We start from the raw sequence: 19308 nt of genomic DNA, 5'->3' as shown, positions 1-19308 counted from the left end.
AACTTGTTTCCTTTAAGATTGTATGCCCACTGTTTAACTGACAGCTTTTCATAGCATCAGTTTCCAGCTAGCCTTTCAAGCACTAGCTCTGCAGTAGCAAATGTTACAGAAGTAAGTGTAGTCAGTTCAATAACCATTTTTCCTATTTTGCTGTGGAACAGCAGGACACAGCACTTTAATCGGAAGGCTGTACCCTCTGTTGTCACTGGCAGGTCCTTTTTTGTTGAGAGCTAGTCACTTGGGATGCACCTCCCTCTTGATTTGTACACAAGAAGAGTTACTACTTGTTTTGTATTCATGCTTTTATGGCTAAGGACAGCTTAGCCAGACAAGATTTTACCTGAGTGTTAATGCAACCCCAATAACAGAGGTGAGCTCAGCTTTCTTAGATCTTTAACAGGTATTTCTGGCTTTTTAGTCAGGAGCCTAAAGCTAATATGAATTAAATGATTTCTCTGTGTGTTGTCTTCTTCCAGTGTTGCTGGAAGGGCCTGATTTAGCATTACAGGTGCTCAGCTCCTTCATGAGGAGTGTTTCTGCTACCAAGTGCTAGGTAGCTGTAGAGTGAAGACAGCAGCTTTTTTCCATTTTGGCTGATGCTTGCATTAGCAATTTTGCTTTAAATATCTACCTTCCTCTCCCTGTTAGTGGATCAGTTCAATCTGCCTCTCTCTCTAAGACTTAGAGCAGGATTTAGTCTCTGTATCGTCCAGCTTGGAGATCAGTCCAGTACACACTGCTAGAAGACGAATTAACTATCCAGCAGACAGAGACATTAACTCTCCTGGTAATCGCCGTATCTCAGTGCACCTTGCAAATGGTTCAGTTTAACATTCCAGTTTATTGTTGTTTGCTGGTCACTAATGATGACTAAGATCAATGCATAGCTGATCTGGTTTGGCAGCCTGTGCCAGGCTGTTTAAATTGCACTATTTATTGCAATAAATAACTATTCCTCTGATCTTGGCCACAGGAGTAACTCAACCAGTCTAAAATAATTTATGTGCCACTCACTCTTCAAACTGGCCTTGCTATGAGCTAATACATCTATTTCAGACTCTTACCTGCTCATAGAAGTTCAGTTTCTGTATTGTTCTCACTGGACAGCTGGGGAGAAGGCTTGAATTCATCTCTCCCTTCATTTCACAGCTGTAGCACACTGCTCTCCCTGGATTTACTGCCTGAACCACAGCACTTTCACCTCCCATATATCCTTCTAGAAGATAAATGATCGTACTGGGAAAAAAAAATGCCCTGTGCAAAACTTTTAGAAGAGTAATTTATTAGCAAGTCCTCTACAAACTGGTTTCAGCACAGGGAATGCATTTACTAGAAAGGCAGAAAAATCAGAAACGTGGCAGTTCCCTGAAACTGGGAAGGCTGTTACTTGCCTCTTGCTGCTGTGTCCAGGGGCAGCCCTGGGCTCCATGCCCACATCTGCACCACAGGACTGGGGCTAGAACAAGAGCTCCTGCTTGAGGTTGGGAGTTTTTTTTGAGGAATTTGTTACATGCTCATTGCATGTTCATTTATAAAATACAGAAGGGACTATGCAGGATGGAGGGGAGGAGTAGATAAAATCACAAGGACATCAGCACCATGCTGGACCCAGAAGACTACATGGGATCTAAGCTGTAGTTAGTGGAAGGTGATGTAGGGGAATCATCCAAGTGAGGAATATCCAAGACGTGAGTTTTCCCTTAGGTCTAAAAGAATAACCTGTATAAAGTTTTATTTCCAGAGTTCTCCCAAAGGTTTATTCTGAACCTCCTGCATGGTTTCCTCTGCAACGGTCTTGATTTCTCTGTGCAAGTCTTCTATGCTCTTTGAAGCATCCATTGTCTGTTTCCAAGACAAAAAATACAGAAACATGTTACTTGATTAACACCACCAAATGAGAAAAACTCACCTTGCTGTTTTATCTGCTCTTCCTGTTACTCAGTATTGTTACTATTCATGAGCAGTGAAATGAGCTAATTACACCTCCTGTGCACTGTTTCTGGAGTGGAATTGGAAAAATCTGTTTTATTTAGGAACAGACATTTAAGAAGTAGATGTGGGGCTGGATGAAGGGAAACAGAAGAAACTGCTGCTGCTGCCTGTAGTTTGCTGACAGTCTTTGGGGCATGTGACATAAAGGCACGTAAACGTTCTTCATCCTGTACTGTAGTCCCCCAGAAACATCAGTGTATTGATCCTTCAGTGGTTCTTGAAAATAAATTCCACCCATGATAGTAGGAACCTCTCAAAATCTATCATGTGATGTTCCAGTTTCAGATTTGTTGGTTGTGGGTTTTTTTAAAATACTGCAAGCTGAGGTCAGTAATGGTGGTAGAGCTATACGATGCTGGTGATCCTTAGGCTGATGTTTAAAGAATAGCAGCATTGCTCCTGTGTGGTTCAGGGAGTGACCAAGGTGAAGAAAGGATTTGGTGAAAAGATGTAGAGAGGTGCAGATTTATCACAGTGACCTATGCAACACTGGCCCGCACAGCACTGCTGAGAAAGAGCAGGCTGTGAGGATATGCAATAAATAGACTTCATGATGAAATGGTAGCCTTTTCATTGCACCACAGTCAGCACCCCACCTTTGTGCTCACACAGTATCATCAAGTAGCTTGCTGATCTCAATTTATTTGTGTAACTGATGGTACTGAGCTGCATTTTGTGCCTTGGACTAATCTGTTCTTTGGCAACGTTTGATATCTGTTATTCTGTCTGATACCAAGGGGCAAAGAGACAAGAATGCTAACTATAACTTTAATGTGTACTGAAACTGGATTTCCACACTCATTTCAGGGATGCCTCTTCATCATCTATTCTGATATTTATCTGTTTGATAGTTATGCACTTTGAGATATTTTAAACACATGTGTTGCTTTAAGTGAAAACTCCTTTCAACCAATGAATAGAAAACAAAAGAAATAACAAGACAAGTAATAAGAGAAACGTGGTCCACTGCTGGAATCTCCGGAAGAAAATCACATTTTACAGACTATACACAAGTTCCATATCATCTCATATGACAGCATGCTTATTTTTGTTAAATGAATTATTTTGCATTTTGTGCTATGGTACATGTTTTCTGTCAGCTTATTTTTCCAGTTGTTGTGATGTAGGGAAGGTAGTTTCCTAGCATAACATTTACTGGAATAAAAGTCCTAGTCTGGTGATTGTTGTACATTTAGGTCCTTCAGGTTCTAATAGTACACAAAAACTCTTTCATGTTAGAGAACGATGTTTACCTGAAACAGGCTGTGAAGAATTACTTTTACCTTACACAGTCAGCTCATTTGACAAATCTGTACAATCTCCAGCCTCTGGTGACTAGTAACTTATCCATAACCTGTGTCCTATATCTGCGTGAAAGCTACAGAGTAAGCAGAAGATGCTGCCCATATCTCATGATCGAGCACTGACAGGGTGATGGAGATGGTAAAAAGGATGCCCCCACCAGAAAACCTCAGCCTAGATGATCTACACACAGGATAAATGGGGAACGCTTCCTCTTCTGGGATAAGGCTGCTGACTGCGCAGTCCTCTGCAAACAGCTCCAAGGGATGAACAGGAAATAAAAGCAATTCAGCAGGGTGGAACAAAAAAAGATCATGTATTTGGAGAGACTTCTGGTAGCATTCAGACAGCAAATGCTGATGGAAACTGGCCATGTGAGAAGGAAGGTGATCATCAGTATTGTGTCTACAAGCTGCAGGAGCAATTCCAGAATCCTTGTGCGTCCCACTGCTTTTTACCCAGGCTTGTCAGCTTATCTTTAAGAAAGAGAATGATTTCCAGAAAGCTCTTTTAGAAAACAAATCAACCAACCAAAATTCTTCCCCCCATTCCAACAGGGTCCCATAGGGTGTCCTGGAATGGGGAAGTGCCCTCTCTGCCACAGACCACAGTGCACTTGGCTGATCCCCAACGAGTCCCCCTGACCAGAAGCAGAAGGGGGGACCACAGGGATGTGATGGGCACAATTTGGGAGCTCTCGTGAGACACCCCCACCCTGGTCTATGAGAGGCCTGTTAGGGTTGTTTCCTTACCTTCCAGTTTAATGTCTTGTCCTTCATCAGATGATAGAAGGACTGTAGAACTTTCTCTTGGAAGGAGCTGTTCTCATAACGTTCATTTCCAAAGTTCCCTCGTTCTGCTGCTTCTTCCGGGCTTAACTGAAGAAACAGAATCAGATCTGGCTTTGGGAGTCCAATGTCAGGCTGTTTGCACCAGTCCAGGCCGAAGTTCTGTCCCAAACAAAGACAAGCAAGTTTGAGGTGAAAGAAAGGAATGTGAAGAAGGGGAAAAAAGCAGGTTAGCTAGAGAGTGGGGTGGGAAAGGAACAGCCAAAGAGAGGAGATGCAGCCCGAAACACTAAGCACAGGCTACAAACTGAAAAGGCTTATCATGTGGGAATTCAGTCCTGTTAATTTTGAGGGGCCAGGTTTAGCTAGATGCTGCACACCTCTCGTGCTCATTTAAGTTGGACAGAGCTAAAGATTTTAACATCTCTTCTGCAGAGCCCCTCAGAGCAAAACGCCAAGTCATGTTTTGAGTGTTTATACAGCCATTATCAGTCCAAAACTTGCAACCAGTCCAAAAGAAAGCTGCTCCCAAATATGAACACCACACAGCTTTAGTGTGGATCTTTCTGAGCCCATGGAGACTCCTTTTCAAATACCCACCCTAGCCAGGAATTTCAGCTCAGACACAAGGACAAAGTTTTCAACTTCCGGATCTAGGTGAGAGATTTGAAGATTCCATCAGGGCACGTGAATCCACAATCTTGTGGAGAGACCACCAAGGCTTGTCCACTTCCTACTCATACACACAGGCACCAGCAATACTATCAGGGTGACCTTAAATCTATCAAGAGTGACTGAGGGCCTCTGGAGGTGAGGGTGCAGGGCATGGGGGCCCAGGATTTCCTCAATCCTTCCAGGAAGTGGGGAAGGGCTTGGGCAAGAATGAATGTAGGTCAACTCTCAGCTGCACAGCTGATGTTGCAGGCAGGGCTTCAGCTTCTATGACCACAGGATGCTCTTTGAGAATTGATGGCTGCAGAGCAGGAATGGGATGCATCTGATAGACTGCAACAAGAGTGTCTATGCAAAGAGGCTTGCTAAGCCTGTGAAGAGAGCTTTAAACTAGGCATGTCAGGGGAAAGTTGGCAATCTGTTGAGAACTGAAGGTGGGATGCCAGGAGGAAATGGCTGGGGGATGATATGATAACAGAAGCTCACCTGAAAGTAGGACAACCAGGGCAGAGTAACGCCAGTGATGTTGGGGTGAGGCCTGCTACAGACTGCCTGGTTAAAGAGAAGGAGTTGATGAACATTCTTTAGACAGCTGGCTAGAAAAAGGATCACAACTGCAGGTCCTGGTACTCATGGAGGACCTCAAGCACCTGCCTATCTGCTGGGCACAAGCAATCCAGGTTTCTGGAGCATGCTGAAGAGATTCTTGGCACGGTGACGGATAAGCCAGTGAGAAGTGCCCTGCTGGATTTGTTACTCACAAGCAAGAAATAACGGGTTGAAGATACAAAGTTCAAGGATAGCCTTGGCTGCAGGGAACATGAGAGAGTGGTTTAAAATCTGGAGAGTAGTCAGCAAGACAAACAAAATCGTGGACTTCAGGACAGCAGATTTCTGTTTATTAGGGATCTCTTAGCAGGATGGCCCAGGAAACTCATGTGGAAGGCAAAGAGACCCAGGAGAGGTGGTTGATCTTCTGGAACAGTCTCCTCAGAGCACAACAATGAGCACAAGACTCAGGAGGATCTTACAGCTGTGTAGAATGACCCAAAAGGAGGCTGACAGAGCTGACTTGTCTTGAAAGCAGAGACAGGCCAAAAGGCACAAGTGGGAATGTGAGAAATTCAGGCTAAATAAAGAAAATAATTTTTACTATGAAGGTGAGCAAACACTGAAAGAAGAGACCAGAAAGGTTGTGGATCTACATCCCTGGAGATACTCAAACCTTGGCTCGATGTGGCCCCAAGAAGCCTGCTTGACGTTATACCTACTCTTGAGCAGGAGGCTGGGCTTCATGACTTCCACAGGTCCCTTCCAACATACGTGGTTCTGTTATTCTTTGCAAATTTGTGGGCCAGCAGCCAGAGCAAGCGTGGAGAATCTCAAGTAAATGGGCATAATCATTCTCCAAACAGGCCAGCTTCCCCGCAGCCAGGAGTCTGTCCAGATTTACAAAAAGTAACCAAATGAGTTTCTCTGCTCTTTCTGAGGAAGAAGAAGACCCAGGAAAACAGACCATGTCAATACCTGAGCTGAAACGTCCATCCCTCGATTTCAATCCTCATTTCCCCAGGGGAGGAGCCTGGGCCATGCACACCTACATCAATATCAGGCCTCTAACTGGAGCTGCTTCCCCAAATACAGAGAAGGGCAGGGGCTGCTGTAGGTCTCACTCACCTCTTTGGCACTTGTGAAGGCCACTCCAGAAAAGGCGTATCTGTCAACCACAAGTGTGATCCCTTGATGTAGTTTCTCTCTCATTGATGGTCTGAAAACCATGTGGGAGAAAAGTAATAAAGTTACACTCCTTTATAGTGATACAAATGAAAGTAGTTCATCTAAAAGACAGCTCATGAGGCAGTGCTTCTCTGTTAACATATGTCATCATTAACAGTGATCATTAGCACTGTCAGGGTTATCTGTGATGCTGATCATGGCTAGCCATTTAAATGTATTTTGTCCTCTAGCAAACATTAAGCCAATACCCTTTCAAGACGCCCAAGTTCAGGATCCCCCAGTGCCGGGCACAGCTCTAGGCAGCTCCACGGCTTACAGGCAAGATCACAAATGAACTCTAGTCAGACATGCACAGCTTAAGTCCTCTTCCCTTTTTAAGTGGTTGTCCTGGTTTCAGCTGGGATAGAGTTAATTTTCTTTCTAGTAGGTGATATAGCGTTATGTTTTGGATTTAGTCTGAGAATGTTGACAACACACTGACATTTTCAGTTGTTGCTAAGTAGTGTTTATACTAAGTCAAGGATTTTTCAGCTTCTCCTGCCCAGCCAGCAAGAAGGCTGGAGGGGCACAAGAAGTTGGGAGGGGACATAGCCAAGACAGCTGACCCAAAGTGGCCAGAGGGGTATGCCATACCATGTGACATCATATCTAGTATATAAACTGAAGGGAGCTGGCCTGGGGGGAATCACTGCTCAGGAACTAACTCGGCATCAGTCAGTGAGTGGTGAGCAACTGCACTGTGCATCACTTGTTTTGTATATTCCAATTCTTTTATTATTGTCATTATTATTATTACTACCTTCTTCCTTTCTGTCCTATTGAACTGTCTTTACCTCAACCCACAAGTTTTACTCCCTGCCCCCCTCCCCACCACAATTCTCTCCCCCATCCCACTGGGTGGATGGGAAGTGAGTGAGCAGCTGGATGGTGCTTAGTTGCTGGCTGGGGTTAAACCATGACAGTGGTGCAGCAGATTTGTGAAGCACTCTGCCTCGTTCAGAGAAAAGGATTTTTTTATTCACAACAATGACACTTCTTATTACAGCTCACTCATCTGCCTTACGCTTTCCCAGCTTCCTTGGCGTCGCCACTACAGCAGAATCAGCAAAGCTTTTTTTTTTAAATGAAAACATTTTGCAACATAGATTTCCAGGTAAAAACAACAGCCGACACCAATTTCCCTAGCTCTACACGCAAAGAGGACAGCCACTTACAGCTGAATGCAGCCTTCAGCTGGAGGGGAAGTTTGGACATGATTCCTTAACCACTACGTCACTCATATGGAACTCCTTGCAAAGCAAGATCTTTTCATTCAGGAAAGAAAGTACATTCACAGTCTAGACTGGTACTGTCTCAGCTCCCCAATTCTTGAATCTAGTGTAGCACAGGGATTGGAAATATTACACCTAATGATTTTAAAAAAGCAAACTGTGGCATTCAATCTAAGATGAAATCCAAAGCTGTAAGAGTCCTTGAGACATTGCTTCCAGCCATGTTTCCCTTGCTAAACAGGATCATACCTACAGTACCTACTGCAAGCTAAAACCCTGGGAGGATTCAGCACCATGCGTTTTTCTTTTACAACTTAACAAACATTGTCTTTACACATGTTCCCAGCGGTTAGCGGAGAAAAGCAGGTGAACGGCGTGGTCCTCCAGGTTCTTCTCCTTCACTAGGTAGGAGCTGATCAGCCGCCCAATCTCTGTTGTTCTCTCTGTAGGAAAGAGGAGGAGAAGGAGCAAACACTGCCCCAAGCTGCTCTTGCCAAAGGGGTGTCCACCTGTCCTGGGGGGCATGTCAGTCTGGGGGTCTATCTGCCCATCACAGGTGGGAGGAGATCAGTCTGTCTGGGGTGGGGGTCTGTCTGTCTGTCACAGGTGGGATGAGATCGGTCTGTTCCTGGTGAGGGTCTATCTGTCTGTCACAGGTGGCACAAGGTTAGTCCATCTGGCGTGGGGGTCTACCTGTCACGGGTGGGAGGAGATCGGTCTGTCCGGGGTGGGGTCAGTCTGTCACGGGTGAGAGGTCAGTCCGTCCGGGGATGGGGGTATGTCTGTCACGTGTGGGAGGAGGTCAGGGGCCGCGGGTACCACGAAAGCCCTCGGATGGCACCCCCGCACCCCCACGGAGGGCAGGGGGGGCGGGGGGGGCACACCGGGCGCCGCGGCCCGGCCTAGCGGGACTCCCTCCCTCCCTCCCTCCCTTCCTTCCTCCCTCCCTCCCTCCCTCCCTCCCCGTTCCCTCCGGGCGTCGGCAGGCCCCGTACCCGGGAAGCGGAGGAGGTCGGCGCAGTGGCCATCAGCCCGCAGCGCCTCTACCAGCCGGCGGCCCTGCGTGCTCTTCCCGGCGCGGTCCACCCCCTCCAGCACAATCAGCGCGCCACGCCGGCCCGCCATAGCGCGCGCGCCGGCGCGCTCCGCCCGCCCCTTCCGCCGCCGCCGCCGCCGCCCGGCCAATCCCGGCCAGCGTTCCCCCCCCGCGCCGCTCTACGCGGCGGAAGGGCACAGAGACGCCGCGGTCCTCCAGGGAGGCGGGGAGGCTGCGAGGCGCGAAAGAGAGGCTCCGCCCCCCCGCCCGCCCTACCCCTCATGAATATGCAGCGAGAGCGTCCCCGGCGACCAATGAGCGCTGGGCGGGCTATGAATATGGGATGAGGCCGGGGCCGCGGCCCTTGTCATGCGGGCCCGGCAGGCGGCGGGAAGCGGCGGCGGCGGTGGCGGCGGGGCGCGGGCCGCAAGATGGCGACCGCCATGTACCTGGAGCACTACCTGGACAGTGAGCGCGGGGCGCGGGGCGGGGGGGGGGCGCGGGCGGCGGAGCCGGCGGGGGATGGGGGGGCCGAGGCGGCGGCTGGGGCGGCGGCGGCGGCGGCGCGGGAATTAGAGCTGCGCCACGGGCTGGGCGGGGGCGGGGGGAGGGGGCGGTGCCGCGGTGCGTCATCAGCCGCCGCGCGTCATCGCTGCGCGCCCGGGAGCGGGGCTGTGAGGCGATGGCCGGCTGCGCGGGTCCCGCTCGGCAGGCCGCCCTCCGTCCCTTCCGCCCTCCGTCCCGCCGGGCACGGCGGTGGTAGGGGCCGGCCGAGGCGCGGAGGGCTCGAGGGTCTGCGCTGGGCAGTGGCGCCGCTCGGGTCCTCTCCGGCTGCCCGATGAGCAGCGGGAGTGACGCGGCTGCTGGGCGAGTGTGCGTCCCGCGAAGGCCTGCGCGGCTGCACGTAAGCTCTGCTGGCGCATACAGGCGGCTCAGGGTACGTAAAACTAAAGGCACGTTCGGGTGCGGGCCTCCCGTTGCGCAGGCTTCGTTCTTGGGGCGCTTCTAGGCAGGGGCAGGGGCTGCACGCTGCTTCTGCGCCTCTCTGCCTGTGTACGCTCAGCGGTGGGGCTTCTAGGTCTGCGGAGTTGGTCTGGGGTCAAAGGAGGGATGGCCGCTATGAGGAGAACAGGCTGTAGTATTTCTTGGCCTTTACCTTCCAGGTATTGAAAACCTGCCTTGTGAGCTGCAAAGGAACTTCCAGCTGATGCGGGAGTTGGATCAAAGAACAGAAGGTGTGTTCAGGTATTTTGGTAAGCGAAGTCTGACGGAGACCCTCAATGTGAAGGACCGGAAGGGTGTCCTGTGGAGGCTCAGCTTTAGAAAATGCGTCTCCCCTCCACTGCTTTTCCTTTTCTCAACGCAAGTGCTGTGCGGTGTTTGCTTCTTTTCTGTGAAGGCTACAGCTCACAGGACTAGATTTTTTTTCCAGCAGTTGCATGTTAATTTGTAGCTGGGTGATCGCTGTACCCGATGGCCCCTCGGTTGGCCTTACTTGTCTGTATTTATTTCCACATCAGCTGAGCTGTAGATTGCTGTGTGTCTTGCAAGACTGATTTTTTTTTTTCTCTTCTGAGGTTGTTGATATCTGCTTGCACATTAGTGATTTTCAGTTTGAGCCATTAGAACGGTAAATGGCTGTGCAGCAAATATGGTGTTCTGCCTGTGGGAAGAGAGGTTGAAGTTTGTGGACCCGTGGGTTCAGTTTCTGATCTTAACTGTGAGCCCCACCTCTGAATTAACTGTAAAGCACTGGGGAAATCAGAATCACACCACAAGTGTTGAAGAGTGAATACCTTTAACTTAACATGTGTTTTTTTTTAAAAGGTAAATACATTAAGGAATCGGGGAGAGTCCAAAAACTGTCAGAAAGGGTCCTCTAAATACCATAAAGAGGTAGAAGAAAAAAATACTTGCTTTGGCAGACAGCTTTCTCATGCGTATATACTTTGCTCTTCAGATAAGAAAGCAGAAATTGACAATCTTGCAGCAGAATACATTGAATCGGTGAAGAACATGTTACCTGAGGAACGAGTGGAACACCTGAAGAAAATCCAGAGTGCCTACAGCAAATGTAAAGAGTACAGTGATGATAAAGTCCAGCTGGCTATGCAGACGTACGAGATGGTGAGGATCACAACCAGCGAGACTTTTGTAAAAATGGTCATACTCTGGAATGGCGCTGCGGATGGGCGTGGAAGACACTTCCATGGCGTCCATTTGCCCTGACGTATTTATGTTTTTGTTTAAATATCTTACTGAAGCAAATTATTAGTCCTCAAGTCCTCAAGCTTATTTTTCTTACTGTTGCCTTCCCCAAAAAGCTTCCTCTTGTGTCACCAGGTTTTATGTCAAGTAGACTTCTCTTCTGGTGAAGGGCTAAATGCATTTAACCCACTTGGGGATTGCTTGATTGGTAGTACCCATCTGCTGTGTAATAATACCAGCAAACTTACCCCACTCCCTCTTCCTCAGCATCTCCGCTGTCACCCGGTAATTTACTTAGGACTGGTCTTAGTCACAAGCAACATTTTTTAAGTCAACTTCAGTACTATATTGTGGAGGAATGGAAGGAAATCTGCTTCATTACCTTGGTTTCCAAGTGACAAAAGATAGCAGACCCGTCAGCGCCACCATTCTGGTTGTATACTGGGCACCAAACTTTCCTTGATGGACCTGGTGGGAAAATCTTGTTTCTTAAGAAGCAGGTTTTCACTTTTTTCTTCCTCTGCCCCTACTCCTGTGTCCATTTAGCTGTCCCTTGAATAATTCTGATCTCTGTGTATTTTATTCTCTAGATAAAACTTGAGCAAAGGGAATCCTTTTGACTGTACTTAGTGTGTTTTGTCCAGCTTCTAGAGATGCTTTGGGTTCTGCTACATCTGCGGCACGTTTTATTGCCATCAAACACTGCAGAAAAGGAAGTGATTTCACAAGAATTGAAACATGTCCTAGATAACTAATTTGAGGACTAGGTATTGCAGCAACACAGTCTGGGGGTGGTGGCTTAAAATACCTTTACTACATCTCTGTTCTGGAAGCCCCATTATTGCAATCAGGGTCGTACAAGGTATTTAATGTGTATTGACTTGATATTGGAGATAGTCAGCAGAAGCCTGTATTTATTACTAAATTTCTTCTGATAGCATGCCAGTGGAATACCAGAAAAAATAGACTGATCTACTCAACACATTTCATGGACAATAGTCAAAGAATTATTTTGAAAATTGCAGGAAGAAAACAATTATTTTTAATATCTCTCATTGTCTTGTTCTGTTCTGCAAACCATTAGTCTGAGTTGCTTTGACTCTCCTTTATGCCGCCTCCCTTTTCCTTCCTTTCTATTTGTCTGTAGAGGGAGTGCGTCTTCTTGCTTTTGCCTGTTTTCTTTTTCTGTCTGCCTTAATTCAATTTGTGTGTACCATTTCCCTTTTTCCAGTTTGGTACCCCTTTTATGCCTTGTTCTGAAGTAGTATACTCCTGTTCATGCTGATAAAGGCCAAGTTATTAGACCTTCCTGTTTTCATTTGGGGATTTTTTTTATTTTTTTTTTATTCAGTTTGTGATTTCCTCTTCTGTGCAGGTGGACAAGCATATCCGCCGGCTGGATGCAGACTTGGCACGGTTTGAAGCAGATCTGAAGGATAAACTGGAAGGCAGTGACTTCGAAAACCCTGGCTCTCGAAGCCTGAAAAGTGCGTAAATTTTATATGGTTGACAGCCTTTTCCAGCACTGTCTGGCTAACCAGAATATAAAGGAGGCTGTTATTTCTGGAGGAAGAAAAGAAGTACACCTTAGCGTACTTCTCTACTTGTTTTTAATGCTCGTCAAATATTTACAGTGTTCTGGTGGGCAATAAACAGATGAAGAAAGATCTAGTCCCGGGATCTAACTCACTGTCTGTGCTTGCCAGATCATCCTGAGGTGGCCCACGGTTACTGGTTGTAAGCAGCTTACTGGCCAAGGGGGAACTAACTGACAAAACTGAACTGATGTTGTTAACAGCTCTTGAGTGTAACAATCCTAGTTTCAGGCTTGATCTGGTACTGAGTAAGTTCTAAGCTCTTTTTGAGGAGAGGCGATTTGCCTATTTTCCTCCTTTTACCAGAATTTGAATACTAATCAAGCTGAGAACAGCAGGAAAAATTAGGAGTTAACGGAAGGTACCAGTTTCTATATACTGGTTGTACCAGTTAATGTATACTGGAAGTCTCATACGATTACAGTGAAATTTGAGCATGGCTTACAGCAGCACAGCTTCATGCCTTTGAACTATGAAATAAGGGGTAATATCAGGGATGTGGAGATAAAAGTTACATTAGTTATGGAGTAACAAATTAACTGTCTGAGTGTCTAAAAATATACTGAGATATATAAAAAATAAATTACAGCACATCTAATCAAATATGGTGCTATTTATATCTTGTGCAGCAATATGGGCTAACATTGTACTGCAGTGATTTAATTGCCAAAACTGCAAATGCAAGAGTTTGGTGCTCAGTCATGCTATGTGACAATTTGGCATATTTGTGGCACAAAAATGTATTTCAGAATCATTATTCATACTCAGTTACATATGAAATAAGGATTTTGAAACAATAGATGCATCAAAAGAGAAACATCTGGGGATTTTTCTGGTATTCAAGTGGGTTGAAATGATGGGGTTTTTTCCTTTATAGAGGGACGAAGTCAGAAAGACAAAAGAGGCTCTCGTGGTCGAGGCAGGCGAACATCTGAAGAAGATACACCAAAGAAAAAGAAACTCAAAGGAGGGTAAGGCATACCCAGTCACAGCTCTGGTGACTTTGCCTTGACACTTCATGAATTTTCCGCAAGCTCATGTTACCCAAGCTCATGTGTCTGGATGGTGAGCGATGTTAGAGTGTTCTGGTCTTACTCTATTTCATTAGTGTCCTTCTTGGGACAAGTCAGCTTTGTTAATTAACTCCTTGGTTGGCATGTGGAAACTCAGCATGCTTTGAATGCCCTCTGACTGGAAGGACAAGGTGAGCATCTCTGTTGCTGTTGGCAAGCTGGGAGAAAATAGCTTTATTGTCATGCGGCTATTTTTAACAGTTGCTTGTGGTCTTGGTTGTAAAAAGAAGCACTTGCCCCTCAGGACAAAAATTGATGTTGTATTGTTGTTCTAGGAATCTTGGAGAATTTGGCAGGGGAGGCGGATTTCAAAGAATCGTGTCCTAGATAGTCTTGAATAATCTAATTTGGTTTTGTGAAGCAAGGCAAAAAGCATGTCCCCTCTCTGTGATATGATTTATATTAAAGGGGCTCTGTTAATTCTAATATTTGCAGTTGGCTAAATGGAAGGGCACAAAACTAAAAATAGTTTCCGTTGACTGTTACTGACCTGTCAACTTAATACATTCCTGTCAGAGCAAGAGGGTTTGCTCATGCTTGACAACGAGAAAAGAATGTGTATTAAAACATATCGGGGGGGGGAAAAATTGGATTCTTCTGTCCACAAGCAGAAGTGTTCTGTATGTAGTCATGGCATCTATAAATCATTCTCTTAATCCTTTATAGTCAAGCTCATGTTTTGTGTTTGATCAAACCTACCTTATGATTTTAGTCACTGGATAATATGTGATAATGTGATCTAAATGCTAAACTAGGGTCAGTGTGTTTTAGGGAAGATACTGTTAAAAACTAATTTTCCCAAGTGGGATTTAGATCTTGGAAACATGGTGTTGCCTGCAACTGGAAAGTGTTTTGTCCTCAATCTGTCCTTGTCCGCAGATCTGAGTTTGCTGATACCATCCTGTCGGTGCATCCCTCAGATGTCCTAGACATGCCAGTGGACCCCAACGAACCTACCTACTGCTTGTGTCACCAGGTGTCCTATGGAGAAATGATTGGCTGTGACAACCAGGATGTAAGCACTTCAGATGATTTATTTTCAGGTGTTTGCTACATCACAACACTGTGAAATCTGAGGGGGGGGTACTTGCTCAGTTAGATCATGCAAAATGAAAGTAACGTTTCTGAAACACTAAGCATCTCCTCTGTGGGTTTTTCCTTTCTGTTTCGCAGTGCCCAATTGAATGGTTCCACTTTGCTTGTGTGGACCTCACCACAAAACCAAAAGGGAAATGGTAAGTATGACAACATAAAGCTTTTTGATTTTTATCAGGCTACAATTTGCCTCAACAAGAATTGCAGTAAGAATTAAAACCCCATTGTGACCCTTCCTGGCAGAGGAGCTTTGCTGTTGTCATTGGAGGGTTTGCATCCTCTGTGGTTTGGGATTGTGTTTGTGTGAACGTAGAAGGTACAAGGGGAACCTTCTTCCTAAAGTCTACTTCCATGGGAGTCTTTGTTTCTGGTGGGAGCAAAACAAGGACCCAGGCATATGCAAAATCGCATGATAAACAGCAGGTTTTGATCTGAGGGTAAATGTGTACATGTTAACATCTCAGGTTTGCTGTATTGTTGCATAGTTGTGGCTGTACTTAAAACTGAGAAGAGAGATGTGTTTATTTTTTTCACTTCTGGAAGCAAAGTTTGAAGACTGCTCTAGGTTTTGCTTATGTACGTGCTCATCTTGGAAAGAGTCATAGGCTTGTTCTGTACTTGGTTTCTGTTTAATGGACTGCTCTCATCTAATTAACAAGATGCCCGTTAGAAACAGGCTTAAGTGAAAGTGAACTGCAATCATTGGAGGGAGAGGAAGGAATGAATTGGAGGAACGTATCTTTTTTTTCTTTTGCCTGTAGAGGAAGCTTGTGTGACAAACTTGGAGAAGTTACTTGGAGTAACTTCTAGGTGCATGAAGTAAGGTGAATCACAGCTGTGAGGGGGCTGATGAGCCCTGGAAGCCTTCCAGTGCTATCTGTCACTTCTGCCCACCTGAGTTGGTACAATTCGTTTCCTATTTGCCCAGGCTTCCTGCATGTCATGAAAACTGTTGCAGTTTCTTGAATTGGCTGCTTTTAAACCACCCTCCTACCCACTCGTTCCCAAATACTAAAAAGAGTTCTTGGGCTATGTGTTGTTAACTTCAGGAACTAATTACTGCCTCTTCTTTCCTTGTAGGTTTTGTCCTCGTTGTGTTCAGGAAAGAAAGAAAAAGAAGTAAGGAGTAGAGGGGAATACATCCTCTGAGGCAAGAAGAATTTAATATATTCCTTCATTCATGTTGCAATATTACCTTTGATTATTTTTTTTTTAACCTACCCTCCTCCTTTTTCTGGTATGTTATTTAATTGTCCAGCGGCCAGTTGTAATTCCTGTTCTTTCACGAGAAAATGACTTTGGGAGGGAGTCCCAAATCCCTTTGCCACAGGGATTTTATTTATGTTACACTTGCACAGCACTGAAATCGGTGTTACTCTGAAGTGCTAGGGCACTCAGGAGCTATAGTCTCTGCTAGTTTATAGGAGTCTGTGAAACCATGTAAGGCATTGCAGGAGAATGAATTACCTGTATCTTCAGCATGGTGCATCGCCATCGTGAAAATAGTTTAGACCTGGAGCTTGGCGTGGCAGAGAAAAAGGAATTTTCTCTGATGTAGCCTGTGTGAAAGAAGTAGGCTCCGTTGTTTAGGTGTGAAGTCGATTTGTTCTGCAGCTTTGTAGTACAGAAAGGAACAGGAAAGCTGGTTAACTGTTCCCAGTGTCCATTTCCTCAAAGCCAAGTACTATGCTTAGTTTTGACAGGGCAGGGATGGGAGAGAGGTATGATCGTATCTTCTCTTTTGGGGAATTTCTTCTGTCTACCTTTGCACTGCCTTTATTTTACTTCATCTTGCCCCCATTCACATGAACCTTAACAGAAGGAAACCATTTGACTTTTCACCTCCTTGTAGAAAAGGTTTGGGAGAAAACCTTTAAATAGAAAAGGAATTGTCCTGCAGTGTTTGTTAGTGACAGGAATATTGAGAGAGGGCGCTATCTTTCCTGGCTGTTTCCATTTCTCTGAAGATCCTTTAAGTACATTACTGTGAAGGTAAAACCTACAGTATTCTTGTAGAGATAGAAGGTCGGGTTTGTTCATAAAATAAGATAAAGGCCTGATTTTTTTTACTTGTGTTTGCCTGTGGTGCACCTCGGTAAATCAGGAAAACAAGCTTTAGGGGAAGGCTCTGTAAAGAGGATGTGTGTATGTTCCCCTGATTGGTGTGGCAAAGCTGAAAGGTGGCCATGTGGTAGCTTGGTGGGGGGTTTTGAATTGCATTTGGGATGAAGCACTGCTATTGAAGAGGGCTATTCAGCAGGAATGCTTTAAAATGACTTCTTGTCTTTTTTTTAGCGGGGGCACATTTGCATGTTCTTGACTTCTTTAAGCTGCCTTTCAGATTATGAATGTGAATCCTTGCTGTCATCACAGTGTCAGTTGCTGCAGCGGAAGGAAGAGAAGGAAATCGGGTGTAGGAAAACAAAAGTCTTTCTGTCTTTTTCCTTCCTCTGAGTTATAGTGGATGCAGAAGTTGAGGGAAGAGCAGAGACAACTCTTGTCTTCATATATATCCCCTGTATTATGGGGCTTACCCGCCCACAATAAAAGATACTGTAGGGAAAGGTGGTTCTGCTGGTGGAGGGGAAAAAAAAAAAAAAGCCTCAAACCAAAAACCCCTGCAGCAGGAGGCACCAGGGTTCATGAACTTTGCTGGCTGTGATCCCTGATGTGTGTTAATGGCAGCTCTGTGCAGGGCTGTGTACTACTTTGCATACCATTGTGCAGGAGCTCTTGGTATAGACTGCTGGAAAGGCATTAAGAAACTTCCAGATAAGCTTTTTTTTTCTGCTGTAAAAACAATCTGAATAAACAGTACAGAAGAAAAAAAAAAACCAACCCACTTCTAGTCAGATTTTGGCACCTGTTTCCCAAAGAAAAAAGTTTTTTCCCATGTTATACTGACCCTCTTACTTGTGTTTTGCAATGAAAGAAAGTAGAACACAGTCCTTGCCAGTTTTCCTCCCCTGCTTTGGTCTGTTGGGCTTTGTAGATGCTGCAGGTATGCCAAGACTGACATAGAAGAAACCTCTTGATGCTGAGGCAGCTTTTCTGTGAACATTTTGATTTACTGCATCTGCTATGGGGAAAAAAAAAGAAAAATACTCATCTCCAGGGTCCTGTCATTTAAAGTGTGATGTTGCGCATGTCTTTGCTACGTTACATCACGCCATGTGTTGTATATGAAGTTTCCATGGATACGTTTACAAGATGGTGCACGCTTATCATTGTTGCTATTGTAATAGCACCGGGAAAGCAGGCGGCCAAATTAAAAGCAGAGAGGGAAGAAGGAGGAAAGCATAGTCATGCAAACCTGAACTTAGAAATACAGTCAGCCCTATTTTTCTTTCTGCCTTTTTTTTTTTTTTTGAGAGCAAATTTAATCGTGATACCTCATGAGCCAGCCTGTAATTCAGTAACCAGTGAGTGAGACCTGTACCTCGTTGACCTGCTACACTGGATTAATGTAGGAGCATTACTGTGTCCTGAAGACTAGTGTTGGTGCCGTTTCAGGTTTTATTTTCCCCTTCCATCCAGTGATATTGTATTTGACTTTTGTTTCTTTTTTTTATTATGATTATTATTATTATTTTTTCCCCTAAGGCTTTATTAGTAGTGATATCACCATAGATTAAGCATTTGATTTGAAACAATCTCAAAATTCCGCTGCGCCTCTCTGGAGGTCTTGCTGGAAACGTGCCCTTACGGAAGCGCGCAGCTGCGGATAAGTGAGTGCGGAACTGACCACCCTCAGCTTGGGAAAGATGGTCGGGTAGGACGGTAAAGTGTGTTTTGTTAGCCAGTGCTTTCTGGGGCTTGGAAGAGCAGACCTTTTCTGTTTTAACCAGCAAAGCAAAAAGAACAAGCAGCTCTGGAAGTTACCATCAGCCCTCAAAAAGAAAGATAACTTCGCAGGAGTCGTGAACAGTGTGAGGTACAACATACTCCTCTTCTTTATGATGTAATGTCTCTAACGTGTCAGAACATCTAATGTCCAAAACCAGCAATAAACTGTCCCCCTCAGCCTGTACAGGCTCAGGAGTGTCTCTTGGCCACGTACGGCTGGCTTCAGAGATTTTTAAAACTCCTTAGAGACAGAAATACCAGTAGCCTTCATTTTTGCTTATAAAAGGATTTAAATCTTTTTCCTGAATTTTGAATGTACAGTGTTAAACATACTTTTCTGGAGAAGGGTGAACAAGACTGTGATATATGTAAAGGAATGTTCCACTAAAGATTGTCGAAGCACCAGGAATACCCTGTGGCGTTCAGCTTTATTGCAGCTCATCCAAACTGGAGGCGAAACGACTTTAACCCGATTGTTCTATTTTTTAAAGGAATTAGATCTGTGTTCCCTTTGTAAATGGAAGAGAATATAAATCTTTTTATTAAGGAAAAGCAAAACAAAAAAAGGAATGTAAAGTAAAAAATGTATATCTGTATTTTTGGATCACGATATAGATAATGGTTATATTGTTATAAATAAAGTATTTTTGGGAACAAAGATGGACGAGAGTGTGTTGGCGGTGGCAGAGGTGT

At 45.2% G+C, this 19308-nt stretch overlaps 2 protein-coding genes across 5 annotated transcripts; one reads left to right on the top strand and one right to left on the bottom strand.

The window, feature by feature from the left end:
* Positions 1-1265: 1265 nt before the first annotated feature.
* On the bottom strand, positions 1266-8930 carry DTYMK (deoxythymidylate kinase). Its single transcript, XM_075032288.1, has 5 exons — positions 8758-8930; positions 8097-8205; positions 6432-6522; positions 4047-4244; positions 1266-1842 (listed from the first exon to the last, which is right to left on the bottom strand). Exons 1-5 carry the CDS (start codon positions 8885-8887, stop codon positions 1732-1734), a joined length of 639 nt encoding a protein of 212 aa, XP_074888389.1. The 5' UTR covers positions 8888-8930; the 3' UTR covers positions 1266-1731.
* Positions 8931-9117: 187 nt separating this feature from the next.
* ING5 (inhibitor of growth family member 5) lies at positions 9118-19273 on the top strand. 4 transcript variants are annotated; one of them, XM_075032285.1, is made up of 8 exons: positions 9118-9266; positions 9962-10033; positions 10759-10925; positions 12382-12493; positions 13479-13572; positions 14554-14689; positions 14848-14909; positions 15850-19273. In XM_075032285.1, exons 1-8 carry the CDS (start codon positions 9230-9232, stop codon positions 15890-15892), a joined length of 723 nt encoding a protein of 240 aa, XP_074888386.1. In that variant the 5' UTR covers positions 9118-9229; the 3' UTR covers positions 15893-19273. The 4 variants fall into 4 exon arrangements, with proteins under 4 accessions (XP_074888386.1, XP_074888384.1, XP_074888387.1 ...); XM_075032283.1 differs by having other exon boundaries at positions 9962-10051; XM_075032286.1 differs by lacking the exon at positions 9118-9266 and adding an exon at positions 9453-9735 and having other exon boundaries at positions 9962-10051.
* The last annotated feature ends 35 nt before the right edge of the window (positions 19274-19308 follow it).

Source organism: Buteo buteo, chromosome 7 (assembly GCF_964188355.1).
Source record: "Buteo buteo chromosome 7, bButBut1.hap1.1, whole genome shotgun sequence".
NCBI lineage: Eukaryota > Metazoa > Chordata > Aves > Accipitriformes > Accipitridae > Buteo > Buteo buteo.
This window is presented reverse-complemented; position numbering and strand designations above follow the sequence as displayed.

Bases quoted from the DNA above. Each gene is read 5' to 3' on its own strand.
- DTYMK (XM_075032288.1), bottom strand. From the start codon at position 8,887: ATGGCGGGCCGGCGTGGCGCGCTGATTGTGCTGGAGGGGGTGGACCGC. The intron at 8,206-8,757 runs GTACGGGGCCTG...TCTTTCCTACAG, and splicing joins CGACCTCCTCCGCTTCCCGG to AGAGAACAACAGAGATTGGG. The intron at 4,245-6,431 runs GTGAGTGAGACC...TGTTTGGGACAG, and splicing joins CCTTCACAAGTGCCAAAGAG to AACTTCGGCCTGGACTGGTG.
- ING5 (XM_075032283.1), top strand. From the start codon at position 9,230: ATGGCGACCGCCATGTACCTGGAGCACTACCTGGACA. The intron at 10,926-12,381 runs GTGAGGATCACA...TCTTCTGTGCAG, and splicing joins CTATGCAGACGTACGAGATG to GTGGACAAGCATATCCGCCG. The intron at 14,910-15,849 runs GTAAGTATGACA...CTTTCCTTGTAG, and splicing joins ACAAAACCAAAAGGGAAATG to GTTTTGTCCTCGTTGTGTTC.